At 38.3% G+C, this 16,119-nt stretch overlaps 1 protein-coding gene across 1 annotated transcript; it reads left to right on the top strand.

Moving 5' to 3' along the window:
- The first annotated feature begins 471 nt into the window (after positions 1-471).
- Krabd4 (KRAB domain containing 4) lies at positions 472-15,511 on the top strand. Its single transcript, XM_077793965.1, has 7 exons — positions 472-549; positions 1,274-1,383; positions 3,185-3,229; positions 5,885-6,011; positions 6,329-6,439; positions 13,810-13,853; positions 15,425-15,511. Exons 3-6 carry the CDS (start codon positions 3,215-3,217, stop codon positions 13,851-13,853), a joined length of 297 nt encoding a protein of 98 aa, XP_077650091.1. The 5' UTR covers positions 472-549; positions 1,274-1,383; positions 3,185-3,214; the 3' UTR covers positions 15,425-15,511.
- The last annotated feature ends 608 nt before the right edge of the window (positions 15,512-16,119 follow it).

The raw sequence follows: 16,119 nt of genomic DNA, 5'->3' as shown, positions 1-16,119 counted from the left end.
TGGGGCTGCCAGGACTCAGCCTGACCCAGGTTCTGGCTCCGCACAGCCCCGCACGGTCTGTACGTGGCCTTGCCCTCCTGCTGCTACTGACTCCAGAAGCGTGACTTCTTCCTATTCAAAGGAGCTAAAGGAAGCCGAAAGTGTGGTTTCGGTGATAGAACAGCGCGGGACCACAGATAGAAAACTGGCTTTTGCCCCGGCGCGGGAGGGAACAGGGCCGCTGGGAAGTCCGCGCGGCGTCGGCTCCCCTCTCCTCTCTCCAGGCCTTTCCTACAACTCGCTACGGAATACGGTCGCAAGCTCTAGTCGCTCCCTCCGGCCTCAGTTGAACACTCAGGACCACGTTCCCTAGCAGGCGCCAAGCGCGCCATTGGCAGTGTTGCCACGCCCTCGCCTCCCGCCCCCAAGCTATGGCGCATGCCCAGTTCGGCTAATTCGTGTTCCCAGGGGGTGACGGGAAGCGGAAGTACTCGCAGCGCCCGGGAGGGAGGCTCTAGTTCACAGAAGCTGTTGTCATCCGCCACTGAGGTTTTGGGACTTGGCAGAGAAGTAAGGGGAGGGGTGATGGTGATGGGCTTGATGGGGAGGAATGGCGGAGCTTTGGGGTCGTGTGTTGGCGCACCTTTGGGGACTGAGTGACCCCGGCAGTGGGGTATGTTGGAGGCTAGGCTCTTGGGTCAGCGAGTCATGGATGGACTGATGGCATTGAGTCATTCAGTGACTACTACTGAGTCCTACTAAAGGCCAGGCTTCCAGACCGATTCTCACAGTAATCTGCACGGGAGCCCTATGCAGTGGTGCTACAATTAGCTTTATTTTAGAGACAAAGCAGGACAGTGTGGCTCAGCACCTGTCTGAAGTCACGTGGGTGTTAAACTCTAGAGATCCTTTTTCTTTTCCGGGTAACACTTAGCCCTTTCCAATGTGTCCTGTCCTTTATTTATTATGTTTATCTTTTCCTGCCTCCCCTACTAAAATTAATAAGCTCCAAAAGAGAATGGAAATCAGATTTTGTTCACTTATATGTCTCCAGTACATAAAAGAGGCACATAAAAGTTACTCAACTTATGCCTTAAATTAATAGAAGTGGCACAGCTGGCCATCAGTTGGTTCTAGAGTCTGGACTCCTAGTACAGCAGTGTTGAACTCTGGCAATACTGGGGCTCATCTCATCATGAATGTTAAATCTTGAAACTAGAAAGAGTCACTATGCCTCCATGAAAAGTAGCATAGGGGTCGCTAATGGAATCTCCTGTGGTCATTGTGTTTCCAGGGCAGAGTGTACAACTGAGACCACTGCTAACCAACTTCAGACTCCAGCTTATCAGCACCCTGGCTTCCTCAGTCAGTCTAAGAAGCCCCAGCCTGAGACCTCTGGAGGAGGTGAGCTCTCGGGGTGGGAGGCAGAAATCTACTGCTGCAATGATGGTCCCAGCCATTTGCATTTGTCTCTGAGTTCCTTGGTACTGCCTACGTGGGAACAAGAGAGTTCCTCTTGGGTGAGTTGGAGGAGAAGCCTCAGCCCAGAGTTGGAGACTCACAGACCAACAGTCCTAGAAAAGTTGGACCTACAGTGGCCTTTGACCCTCCATTCAGCTGAGAGAGCAAGGCTGACTTAACTTCCATGTGCCATCAAATTCCATGTGCCAGTAGGTAGTTTGATCCTAACAGGGAGAAAGAGAGATGAATGTCATAGGTGGCTGGAGGCATAGATGGAACAGCTGCCCTGCTACAGTGGCTGCAATGGCAGGATGAAGCTGGGAACAGTTACACCTTTCTCCTCTCCCTAGCACATATAAGTTCACAGCATTATGCTCCTTCTCTTGTCACTGAACCTTCTGGATTTGAGTTGGTCCCTTAGCATTAGCATCACACACTCTGAAGTACATGCTGAATCTCCATCCTGACCAAAATGAAGAAATACATTTTATATTTTTAGAGTTTGGAATTTCAGAGCAGTCTCCAGGCATTCTGTCATCCAGTTCTGTTGCCTCTTTCTGATGTTTTCTAAATGGCCTGAGAAGGTGCCTTGTTAAGCTCCCCAGGGCTGACCCTGTTGTCCTGATGCTGCCATAGTGACTGTTGCAGTGTAGGGTGGTTACTCTGCACTGGAGCTCCTTGCTGGAACTTTCTTTGGAAAACTGCCCAACAAGGAAGAGCATGGCAATCCAAATGCCAGTGGTGTGAAAGGAGAAAGCTACAGGGTAGGGATAGATGGTGAGGAGCCAGTAAAGAGTAGAGGGCCAGGAAGGCAAACACAGACGCACAGTAGTTTTCAGCTTCCCAAAGAACTGACAGTGCTGGAATCTGACCTGTCCTCAGCTGTCCTTTTCCGCAGCCCTCTCAATCCCATTTCATTTCTAAACCACATCAAGGGATTCTTCTCATTCACCGTCTGTCTGCCAAAGGTCTCTTCATCTGAGTGTGATTATAAGTGATGTTTAATATTTTTAAATTTTTATATTTCTCAAATAAATAAAAAAAGAAAATTGAAATCATCATTCAAAGGTAATCAGTGCTATTTCAAAAACTGCTCTTTGGAACCGTACACATATATTGATTAACATAAATGAGATCACATTGTACTTGTTTTTTTGTAACCTGATTTTAAAATTCTAAGCACAGTAATTTAAAAAGCCTATGTAATGGGGCTGGGGCTGCAGCTCAGTGGCAGAACACTTGCCTCGCATGTGTGAGGCACTGGGTTCAATCCTCGGCACCACATATAAATAAACAAATAAAAAAAGGCATGCTGTTCATCTACAACTACATTTTTTTAAATAAAGCATATGTAAATGTGTCTTTTTATATTTCTTATTTTTAATAGTATCCTTTGCTGGAAGTTTAGTTGCTTCCAAAATTTGGAAATGACTACAGTGAACATCCTTGCAGATTTGTGCACATCTATTATTGTTTAGTTCTGATAAATTTCTTGCAATAAAATTGTGGAGATAGAGGAGGTATCTTTAAACGTAAGTCATACTTCTCTCCAGTAAGGAAAACAAAAATCCCTGTGTAAAACCCACATGATCTTAGCGTAATCCCAAGGAAACAGACTGGGTCTACCAGGCCATGTTTCTAGATCATTCTCCCCAGGGTTCACAAGATGACTATTATTAGGCTGGTACTGGTGGTGTTATGGCTGTCCCCACTGATATTGACCTTCCTAATTCTGCCCTTTTAGGCCTCCATCCTTTGTCCAGAGCAGAACAGGATGGCCATTTCCCAGGTAAGTCCCTGATTTCTCCGTACTTTGTCTTCTAGTAAAATTGAGCAGCTTTTTGTAATGTGTATAGTAAACTTAAAAAAAAAAAAACACCCAATTATCCCCTCTGTCCTGTTTTCTACTGAACCTATCTACCTCAGGGACAGAGAGATGAAGACAGACAGATAGATACAAGGGAAAGGGAAGACAGATTCTCTACTCCTTCCTTTGGCATATGTACCTCATCTTTCCATATATTTATCAAATATACATTTCCTTAAATCTGTATTTACCTATATACACTCATCTTGCTTTTTCCCTTTCTTCACTTCTAGGTCACTTGTTCTTATTCATTACATTTAAAATATAAAGGTAAATTTGCCCTTAATGTTTTAATGTGCATACACAAAAATAATAGTCAAAACTATCAATTTCTCCTCCCCCAGTCCCACATTCTTCCTCAGAGATGCACGCTATTAACATGTTAGTGATATCCTGGTGTAGATGCTTTTATGTCAGTTTAATTAAGCAAAAATATATATGTGTATGTGTATATAAATGTGCACGTTATATATGCATATGTAACTATGTATGTGAATACCTATAAGTGTTTACATTACTGCCATCATACTCTCCTATCCATCTTTTACCACCTTATTATTATTAATAGTAGTGTTCCTTGTCAATATGCAAAGATTAATTCAGTTCCAGTGTTATAGAATGGATATTTAATTATTTGTCTATTGATAGATAATTAGGTTTTAATTTTTCTTTTAATATTAAAACAGTGCCTCATAAGCAATGTGCTACATTTCTATTTGTTCTGTAACATGTTTATTGAGGATATATCTGAAAGTTGGATTTTTGAGACAAAGGTATTCATACTTTAAGTTTGCCCTAAGTCTTTACTAATTACTACTTTCACAGAATGTTAAAATACCAGATAATTTCTATGTTCAAGGTTTCCAGGCTAATGAAAGATCAAAGGGAATCAAATTTATTTTATGAGTGCATTTAACCTTAAATGTGATGAAGATATTACAAAAGAGAAAATTATAGACCAATTTCACTTAGGATGTAGATGTCAAAATTCTAAAACCATATGCTGAGTTGAATGTGAATAAGTGTAATTGAGCATGTTTCAAGGTAATTTTTACTCATGGCAAAATTTCAACAAAGCAAAAGCTTTGTTAAACAAAAGAAGAAAAATAATTCTTCCTGCACCCATCCCCAAGTCTTTCTCTCCTTCAGTTTTCATACATTCTATCTAGATACATGAATCAGTTTTTCGTTTCTTTTTCCTTTTTTTTTTTTTTGATACTATGGATTGAGCACAGGGGCACTTTACCACTCAGTTACATCCCCAGACCTTTTAATATTTTTCTTTATTTTGAGGCAGGGTGTGGCTAAGTTGCTGAGGCTGACTCCAAACTTCCTGTCCTCTTGCCTCAGCCTCCCTAGAGTAGCCAAGATTGCAAGCATATGCTACCATGTCTAGCTTCTTTCTCTTTCATATGTATAAGTGTTATTATTTTTCCTTTTACTAGATTCAAGCTTCACAAGTTCAGGAGATTTATTTATTTTATTAATCTTGACATCCACAGGACCTAACACTTCGGTGTCTATTCAGTAAATATGCATTGAATGTATAAGATATTTTAACAATCTACTTCCCCTACAAAGTTTAACATAATTTAAGTATATAATCCTGTGTATACAGTAGTCCCACTTTGCCTATGGCTTTGCTTTCTGTGGTTTCAGTTTCATGCAGTTAACTTTGGTCTGAAAATATGAAATTGAAAATTCCAGAAATGAACAATTTATAAGTTTTAACTTGGATATAATTCTGCATAATGTGATGAAGTCTTGTGCTCTCTTGTTTCAACTTTGTCAAGCTTCCATCGTCCCTTTATTCAGTCTATCCACATTGTGTATGCTAGCCACCCATTAGTCTCTTATTGGTCATCTCATTTATCCGATCCACTGACAGACTATCACAGTACTTGTGTTCATATAACCCTTATGTAGTAACATTATATTAGATGCCTATGTCATTTTCCTCATTTCATCTCATCATATAGACACCATATCTCACATCATCATAAGAAGTATGGTACAGTGAGATATTCTGAAAGAGAAAACACATTCACATAACTTACAGTTTATTGTTATAATTGTTTTGTTTTATTATTGTTGTTAATCTCTCACTATACCTAATTTATCATTAAGTATGTCTGTATTGGAAAAAAAAAACAATATGTAAAGGGATTCAGTATTATCCATGATTTCAGGCATCCATTGGAGGTCTTGAAATATATTCCCTGCAGATAAGGGAGGACTACTATAATAGTCTGCCATATTGCAACTAGTGAACAATATAAGAACAAACGTATAGAGAAAGACAAAATACTGTAGTGTCTTAAAAGGGAGTGCTGAAGACAGACCACATAGATTTTAATCGCTAGTTCCAAGCTATGATCTGGGATAGTTACTTTATGTTCTGTGCACCTTATATTCCTCATCTGTCAAGTTTCTCCTAGGATGGTGATGAGGATTAAAATCTTTAGTACAGGTAAAGGTCTTAGAATGGGCACAGAGTATGCACTCAGTGTGCATGAGGTGTCATGTCCCAATTCCCCCAGCTGATCCCTTGTGTTAAAGAGGAATGTGCTGTTACAGGAATCCCTGACCTTCAGGGACGTGTTTGTGGACTTCACCCTGGAAGAGTGGCAGCAACTGGACCCTGCTCAGAAAAACCTCTACAGGGATGTCATGCTTGAGAACTACAGCCACCTGGTGTCTCTGGGTGAGAGACTGCTGCACAGGGTGACATGGAATGCCCCCAGGAGTATCTCCTTCTCTAAGCTGCTGCAAGCTCAGTGGCATTGAAACCCTCAGTGAATTTGGGCAGGAGGCTCAGTGTCAACAATTCATAGTTCCATTAGTTCACTGGATAGGACATTTGTGCTCTCGCCTTCTAGGTGACTGCTCTGTACAGGGGCAGGTTGCTGCGTGCATGGGGTAGTCACCGGGGCTGCACCATCTTCAGCCTGAAGGGATGGACCTTGGTCTGGAATGCCCGCAGCCTTAATGCCACAGTCTTATGTCATTTCCCCTGAACAGGGTATCTACTTGCCCAACCAGATGTGATCTTCAGGTTGGGACAAGGAGAAGAGACCTGGAGGGCAGATGGAAGGACTCCGATACAGAGCTGTCCAGGTGAGCAGAATCCAGGTGCGTCAGGCCAGGATAAGGAACCCAGTTGTGTGTAAGAGCTGGGCTCCTGGGCTGCACTTAGGAGCTCTTCTCAGCCCCCAGACTTGTGACATGACTCTGGTCTGAAGAATGAGCTGTGGTGATATCCAAATGAGGCCCCTACCTTGTTGGCCTTTTGTGGTCTCTTGTGTTCTTCACCTGGCATTCACACAGAGGGTGGTCTTTCTGATTCTGAGATCCCACCTCTCTTCCAGCCTCCTGGCTTACTAGGGAGAAGTGCCAAGCCCATTCTCATCCCTTTCCCTCTCCTTTCTGGAAGCTTTTAAGACTTTATTCCCCCTTCTTGGACTTTTGTGTTTTTACTGGAATAATTGTAGGCAAAACACCAATTTCCTGTCTATTGAGCATGCTGTACAGGGGCAAGTTGCTACGTGCATAGGGTAGTCACTGGGGCTGCACCATCTTCAGCCTGAAGGGATGGACCTTGGTCTGGAATGCCCACAGCATTCCAAGCCCTTTCAGTCTGAAATTTGGAGTCTTTGTTTTAGCCTTAAGAAAATTATTCTACCTGGTTACTTGCCGTTGGTATAGACGACAAAGCTTTGCAAGTGACTTTTAACTCTTTTAGGCCAGGTACCCACTATGTTCTCATCTGTCTTTGCTTTGAACCCAGGTACCATAAACCTTCACACTGTTTCTGTTTTCTTATTTCTTCTCAGACTCTTACAAATCAGACTTGATGCCACTGCCATCCATCCATTTGCTTCTCTCAATAATACTTCCTTCCTTCTCAACTCTTTTTGTATTATTCAAAAAATACATAAACTTGAGAAGCCATTGCTTCCAGGTAGAATATTTCATTGAACCATGTTTCAGTCCTGGATGGATGGAGCTGCCTTTTTCTTTGATTAGTTGGTTGTTTATTTTCACTTTGAGCTGCTTGTGGGGATCCAGAAACTCCAGATCTATTGGTCTCCTTTTGCTCTCCCATTTGTACTAATCCTCTCCATGAGCCCATCCCAGAGAAATTTGATTAGAATGCTCTTACTCTTCATAGTGTGGCCCATGAACCAGCAGTCTGCGAATTTCTGGGACTCTATGGTGTCAGGCCTCACTGAAGATTTACTAAATCAGAATGTATATTTCAGGAAGCTCTTCAGAGAACTTACAGGCACAGGACAGTTGAGGATACTGCTCTATTTTTCTTTTCTTTATTTTTTGTGGTGCTGATGATAGTATCCAGGGCCTTGCACATGCTATGCAAGTACTCTACCATTGAGCTACACCCACAATCTGAGAAGCACTGCTTTTGAGAGATTCATTTCAGAGCAACATTCTTGGTCAAATGTTGGCCACATGGACCTATAGATGATTCCCCAGGTGGTTTTCCCAGTGCCTAGTCCTACTGGGCAAATATACCCACTCTCTTAGAGGCACCCTGGACCAGTCTTTGTGGCCCCCACTGCTCTCCTGCTTCTCCTTGTTTTTTTTTTAGCTATAGTATTGTTGTTATAGCTCAGTGCACCACCATATCTGCTGCCTCACAGAGATGCATGAGGATTCCAGGTGTACTGATGGCACAATTTCTTAATTTCCAGTGATACCTGGAATTAGAATGAATGTTCTCATTTCACTGGTATCCTGAAAGGGATGGAAACTATATTCAGGATAGTCCACCCTCCTGAGTCACAATGCCTATTTATTTATTTAGTACCAGGGACTGAATTCAAGGGCACTTAACCACTGAATTATATCTCCAGCCATTTATATTTTTTAATTTTGAGACAGGGTCTCTCTAAGTTGCTTAGGGCCTGGCTAAATTGCTGAGGCTGGCTTTAAACTTGCAATCTTCCTGCCTCGACTTCCCAAGTCACTGGGATTACAGGTGTGTGCCCCCACACCCAGCACAATGTCCTTATATTAAAACTGCATTCTATTAAAATTTAATATAGACATGCACAAGTACAGTCTGTGTGCAGAACATAGGATAAAATGTAATCTTAGATTCATTCCCAGTTACACCTCCCAAGAGCAGCCTTAACTAAAGGTTTCTGTTTTCAGTTCTTCTGTTGAGCACCACCATAGGTCTAGGGAATATCTTTATTCCTACACTTCTTGAGTTTTCATTTGTATCTCCCCTCAATGAAAGATAAGAATTAGCTTACTTACCCTTTGGCTTTCTGCTCTCAGCTCTTCATGTTACTTAAATTCTTATCTCCTTTGTTACATTTATAACTTTAAATAACATTTTTTTTTGCATTCCACATGGTAATTTCAAATGCAGTAGCTCAGGAGGCTGAGGCTAGAGGATTATGAGTTCAAAGCCAGCATAAGCAACTTAGTGCAGCCCTGAGTAATTCAGTGAGGCATTGTCTCTAAATAAAATACAAAAAGGGACTCAGGATGTGGCTCAGTGTTAAGTGCCCCTGAGTTCAAATCCATGGTACCAAAAATAAAATGCCTAGCACACAGAGGAGTGTGCCTGTAATTGCAGCAACTTGGAAGGCTGAGGCAGAAAAATTGAAAGCCTGAGACCAGCCTCAGCAATTGGTGAGATCCTGTCTCAAAATAAAAAAGAAAAAGTCTGGGGATGTAGGTCAGTGGTAAAGTGCCTTGGTTCAATCTCCAGTACCCCCCCCCCACATATAAAAAAAAAAAAAGCCCTATAGCTTATTTCTCTACTGAACACACAGAACCCTAGATAGAAGAGTGTGCATCTCATTCTTATTTACCCAGTGTTGGACTAGTGGAAGACAATGAATAAATATTATATCGTTTTATACCGGGGCAGAGGAAGGACACTTGTTATTCATCCACACACAAGTGGCTAAGAGTATGGACTTTGTAGCCACATAGTCTGGGTTCAAAATCTGGCCATTTCTCTCAGTATCTTTCACTGTGGACAAATGGCTTTGCCTCTCTTCACTCATTGTAGAAGGAGGCTAATGATAAAACTTAGTGATTATCAAAAGTTAATGTATTGATGTATATAAAGCAACTGAAATGGTACCTGGCATAAAGGAAGCACTCAAAATTTCATCACTGTTTTTACCCGTACAGAAGGGGAGTTTTCTCTTTGTTTTGTTTCATGGAGTGATTGTTAACCAGAGATAAATCACATAATTGCTATGGAACTCTCACAATAGTCATGAGTAGGCCCCACTCTCTAGAATTTTTTTCAGAAACCTGGGGTAGGCCTGGTTAGGATTTTGAATAACATTCGAGAGAGTTCTAATGTCCATTTTTAGTTAAAGGTATGCTGCTTAACATATCTGCTAGAGGGATTTCAAGGAAATGGGAGACATAGCAAAGCCAGCATCCAAAAGCATGGGATCAGGATGGGATGGGAATACAGGAGCATGTGGACTTGCTCATAATTCCCAAGGGTGGATGCAAAAAGCAACTTGAATTGCTTCCCATTCTTCCATATTTAATCTATTTGGGGACTGTAAACCCCCCATGCCTGGATAGGTCTCTGATAGTTCTCTAGGTTAATTTCAGATAATAAAAGTCTCCTAGGAACTGTTGGTCTCAAGAGTAACCTCACTATAATAATAAAAACTATCATCAAATCCCATGTAGTAGTAGAACCTCTGAAATTTATGTAACATTTATTGATCTTTTCACAGAACGAATTTTTAGCTTTGTTAATTTCTCTGTGGTTTCTCTTTGTTTTGTTGATTTTTCTTCTTTTACTTTTATTTCCTCTTTTCTATTTAGGCTGGATTTGCTTTGCTATTCTTTACCCAGATTTTCCCCCCAACATTTTATTATGAAAATTTTCATAAAGAACAAGTAAAAGAGTTACAGATTAAATGCACATATAATATCTCCACCTGGATTCAATAATTAATATTTTGCTATATTTGATTTATCTCCTCTCTGTCTGCGAATTCCTCTGTCCTTCCATCAGTTTACCTTTTTTTTTGCAATGCTTTTCAAAGTAAGTTGCAGAGACTAGTACACTTCACCCCCTGAATTCCCTATAGGCATATCATTGGTGCTTATGAGGTATTTTAATAAAAGGATATGCTTTATTGGCATGTGATCTTTGGCTATATGTTGTAATATTCTAATATAATTCTCTGTATATATTTTCTTTGTATGGTCATTATATATTTATGCTGATGTTACTATGTTGCTTTTTTTTTCCAAGTGAGATTTATTGAGGTATAATAATGTCCAGCATGAAGTTCACCTTTCCTAGGTACACGGTTCTATAATTTTGACAAATATAATTATGTAACTATCACCACAATCAACATTTTCAACTCTCCCAAAACACCTTTGTTTCCTTTTATAATTAAACTTTCTCTCCACCCCAGGCTTCAACTCTTTCCCTTCTAGTTTCTTTCTTCCTAGAATTTCATATAAATGAGTCATATATGACTTCTTTCACTTACTTTAATGCTTTTTAGGTTCATCCATGTTGTGCATACATCAGCAGTTTGTTCCTTTTTATAGCTGAGTAGTGTTCCAGTTTATCGATGGACCAGTTAATGCACATTTGACTTGTTCCCAGTTTTTGGCTATTATGAATGAAGCTTGTGAACATTCTTGTACAGGTATTTGTATGGACCTATGATTTCATATCTCTTGGGAAATATGAGATTTAGAGTGGGATTGCTTGGTCTTATGGTAAGCATATATTTAACTTTGTAAGATATTGCAAAGTATTTTCTGATGTGGCTGTGTAATTTTGTTTTCCCGCCAGCAACACACCTTTCTAGTGGGTATGTAGGGGATCTCATTGTGATTTAAATTTGCATTTATATAATAATTAATTATATTGGGCACATTTTCATGTGCTTATTTGCTATCTCTGTACCTTCTGTGGTCAAGTATCTGTTGTAATATTTTGCTATTTTGGTTTATTATTAAATTGTATGGGTTATTTATATATTCTGGCTATAAGTTTTCACCAGCTATGTGTTTTCCAAGTATTTATTCCCAGGCTGTGGCTTGTTTTGTTATTAATAATATCTTTCATAAATGTTTTTTGTTTTTAATAGAGTCTAGTTTATCAAGTTTTTCTTCTGTGATCATACTTTTTTGTGTCCTATTTAGCAACCTCTAACCCAGTAACAAACATTTTTTTCACATGTTTTATTCCAGGAGATTTATCATTTTAATTCTTATATTTAAGTCTATGACTGATAAGGAGTTAATTTTTGTATCTGGTGTGAGGTGAGGGTTAGCATTCTTTTATATTATTCTTTGCATATGCATTTCCAAATGTTCCTGTAACATTTTTGAAAAGGCCATTCTTTCTTAATTAATTTACTTTGGCATCATTTTTGAAAATTATTTGAACACTTATGTTTCAACCTATATACCAGTCACACTGTCTTAATTACTGTAGCCTTATATTAAGTGCTCAAATCAGGTAGTGTGAGTCCTCTAACTTTCTTTCCCTTTTCATAATATTTTGGCTATTCTAGGTCCTTAATATTTTCTTACAAATTTTAGAATCATCTTTTCAACTTCTGTCAAAGGCCTGCAAAGGATTTTGTATGAGATTGCATTGAATCTGTGGATCATTGATATGTTAACAATATACAGTCCTCTAATTCATAAATATGGTATATCTCTCCATTTACTTATGTCTTAAATTTGTTCTCTGTAATATTTTGCAGTTTTGAATGAACAGGTCTTGCAATATTTTCTTCAACTTACCCCTATATTTTATGTTCATAGAAGGTAATATAAATGGTGTGTTTATGCATATACACATACATATTTGTTTTATATTTCAATTTCTCATTGGTCATTGCCAGTTATAGAAATATAACTGATTTTTTATGTGGTTTTGTATCCTGGAACCTTTCTAAGCTCACATATTAGTGCTAGTAGCTCTTTTATATATGGCTTGGCATTTTCTATATAAAGTATCATGTTATGAATAAGGACAGTTTCTTTCTTCCCAATCTAGATGCCTTTACTTTTTTTCTTGCTTTATTGTACTGGCTAGGATCCTCACTATAATATTGACAAGGAATAGGGAGGGCAACATATTTGCCTTGACCCTGATCTCAGGACAAATACATTCACTCTCTCACCATTAGGTATAAGTTTACTTATAGGATTTTTCATAGATGACCTGATAAAAGTTGGGGATATTTCCTTCTAATCCTGATTTTCTCCAAGTTTTTATCATTAATGAATGTTGAACATACTTTTTATGGATCAATTGATACATTGTATTGTTTCTCCTTAAGATAGTTGCATTTTATATTATTATTGATATTATTAGATTTAGGCCTATCATTGTATTATTTCTTTTCTGTTTGACCTCCTTCCTTTTGTTTGTTGTTCTGCTTCACTGTTCTACTCTTTGGAATATTTGACTGTTTTTTTTAATTTAACTTTTTATTTTTATGTAATTGTAGGTTCTCATGCTCTTGTAAGAAATACTACAGAGAGACCACATGTACCCTTTATCCTGTTTTCCCCAATGGTGACAGCTTTAGAAACCTTGATACAAATCACAGCAAGCATATTGATATTGCTAAAATCAAGATACAGAATATATTTCTATTACCACAAGGATCTCTATATTGCTATTTTATAGCCAGACCTATTTCCTTCCACTCCCAACTCTTCCTTATATTATTAATTTATTCTCCATTTCTATGATTCTTTCATTTCAAAATTATTATATAAATGGAGTCATGTGGTATGAAACTATATGGGATTGGAGCTTTTCACTCAGCATAATTCTATGGAGATTCACCCTGTTGTGTGTACCAATAGTTTCTTCCTTTCAATTACTGAGTAGTAATTCGCCAAATGGATACACCATAGTTTGTTTAACATTCCCCCTTTGAAGGATATTCCTATTTTCAACTTTGTTGATTTCTGACCTAATTTTTACTCTTTTCTTCTGATGATCTTTCTTCATTTCTAACATATACATTCAGAGCTGTAAATATCCCTCCAAATTCTGCTTTAGCTATGTCCTACAAATTATATGTTGTTTTTAAATTTTTGTTTCATTCAGAATATTTTAGATGTCCCTTAAGGCTTATTTAGAAGTAAGTATGTCTTAAAATTTCCAAATATATGGGGTTTTCCAAGTATCTTTCTCTCATTGATTTCATTGATACTGTTATTGCACATATTATTTCTTATAAATTTGTTATATTTTGTTTTAAGACCCAGAATATGTCTTATCTTGGTGAATGTTTGATATGCACTTGAAAAGAATGTGTATCCTGCTGTCATTGGATGTAGTGTTTTATGAATGTCAATTAGTGGAGTTGGCTGATAGCGCCATTCACATTATCTATATTCTTGTTGGTTTTCTGTCTACTCATTCTATCAATTATTGAGACAAAGAGTGTTGAAGTCTCCAACAATAATTGTGGATTTGTCTGTTTCTCTTTCAGATGTATCCATTTTTGCCTCATGTATTTTGAAGTGCTGTTATTAGGTACATATGCTTTTAGGATTGTTATTTCTTCTTGGAGAATTAACCATTTTATCATTTTGTAATGTCCTTCTTTGTCTTAGAAATCTTTCTTGTTCTGAAGTCATTGTCTGAAATTATTCTAGTTACTCCAGCTTTCTCTTAGCTAGGTTTTCATGTTATATATCCATCCCTTTACATATTTTAAATTGAAAGGCTTTATTTTTAGTACAGTTTTAGATTTATAGTAAAATAGACCAGCTAGTACCAAAAGTTTCCTTATACCTCTCCCCAACCCCAGTTTTTCCTAATAATAACATCTTGCATTAGTGGAATATACTTGTTACAATTTATGTGTGAATTTAATACATTATTAACTAAAGTCCATATGTTACATTAGGGTTCACTCTTTATGTTGTACAGTTCTATGGAAATGCTCAAAAATCCACCATTAATGCATTATACAGAATAATCTCAGTGCCCTAAAATTTCCCTATGCTTCACTTTTTCATCCTTTTTCCCCTCCCTCCTGGCAAGCACTGATCTTTTTACTGTCTCTCTAGTTTTGCCTTTCCCAGAATGTTATATGTTTGTAATCACACAATATATAGCCTTTTCAGACTGGCTTCTTTCAAATAGCATATGTATTTAAGATTCCTCTATGTTCATGGCTTGATAGCTCATTTCTTTTTATTGATGAATAATATTTCATTGTATGGATGTACCAGTTTGTTTATCCATTCAGCTACTAAAGGATATCTTAGTTGCTTCCAGTTTGGGGCCATTATGAGTAGAGCTGCTATAAACATCCATGTACAGACTTCTGTGGACATGTTTTCAACTCATTGTGGATCATTTCCCTTTGAAGTTTAGGATTATTTTTTACTGTGAACTCCTTTTCAGTGAGAGTTCTTTTTTATGAAAGCTATGGAAACATCACTGTAGAACGGTTTAGAAATGGAGCCCACTAGTTTCACTAATGTAGAATCAGTTTAGGTGTATTTTTGAACTTTGGGGGTCTTGTATGATACTTCAAATGTCCATTTGGGATGTACTCCCACATGTGGTAGAGGAGTAGGGTTCTGATTTCTTATAAGTAACTCCTTATTCTTCTTACCATTTTCATTAACTAGTGGGTGACATCACTCTAATTCCTATTTCACAAACAGAGATGGCTTTCATGATTCCCAGCTTTAAACTGGGAGCTCAATTCTAGTTCTCTGCATATTTATGCCCTGTGGCCTGGAACTCATGATTAGAGCCTTAATCTCTCAACTGCAAAGCCACACAGATTTGGTTTTCATTCACCCTATCACTTTAAATTTCTTCTTCATTTTTGTCACCTAGTAAATTTCTTGGTTTGTAGCTTGGCTGCATATTATATTTTTTTTGGGTTAAATTTGGGCCAGCATTTCTTTGCATTTGCAGTCAGCACAGGTAGGGGTGGTGGAACATGGGGAGGATCCATCCACATCAGCTCAAGTCATGTTGATAGGAGTTCACCACAGGGCATTTAGGGCTTAATGTTTTCCCATAATATTATAGTTTAAAAAGACTTACAAATTGAAGGACTTACCATATTTTTCCCCTAGAAGTCTGGCAAGTTGATGAGCAGATAGATAACTACAAGGAAAGTCAAGACAGACCTCTGTGGCAAGCTGCAATCATAGACAAGGAAACACTGAAGGATGAAAGTAATCAAGAATGCAGAACATGCAGAAAAATCATTTATCTGAGCAAATGCTTTGTTTCTGTAAGACGAAGACTCCCTAAGTATTATTCATGGAAAAGTTGTTCAAACCATAATTTTAATTTTCTTAGTCAAATCAGAAGCTATGTAAAAAAGAAAAATGATGGTGTAAGGTAAATTGGAAATTATGTCTGCATTCTAATCTTGATAAAGCCCAACCTGCAGAGAAATTTTTTGAACCCAGTCAACAAGGAAAAGGCCTCCACCAGAAGCAAGCCCTTAATAAAAGATAATTCAAACCGGGAAGAAATTCTATAAATGTACTGAATTTGGTAGTGTTTTTCTAGAAAACCAACCTTGTTACCCATCAAAGAATTCACACTGGAGAGAAGCCTTGTGAATGCTGTGAATTTGCAAAAACCACCAGCCAGAAGATAGCCCTCATAGCACACCTGAGAACTCATTCAGGAGAGAAATTCTATGAATGCAGTGTATGGGAAAACCTTTTTCCAGAAGGCATTCCTCATCAAAAATCAGAGAATTCATGTAGGAGAGAGACACTATAAATGCAGTGACTGTGAGAAAGCAGTCAATAGGAAA

This window comes from Urocitellus parryii, chromosome X, assembly GCF_045843805.1.
Source record: "Urocitellus parryii isolate mUroPar1 chromosome X, mUroPar1.hap1, whole genome shotgun sequence".
In the NCBI taxonomy this organism is placed as follows: Eukaryota; Metazoa; Chordata; class Mammalia; order Rodentia; family Sciuridae; genus Urocitellus; species Urocitellus parryii.
Note: the sequence above shows the minus strand (reverse complement) of the source record. Positions and strands in the feature narration are given on the sequence as shown.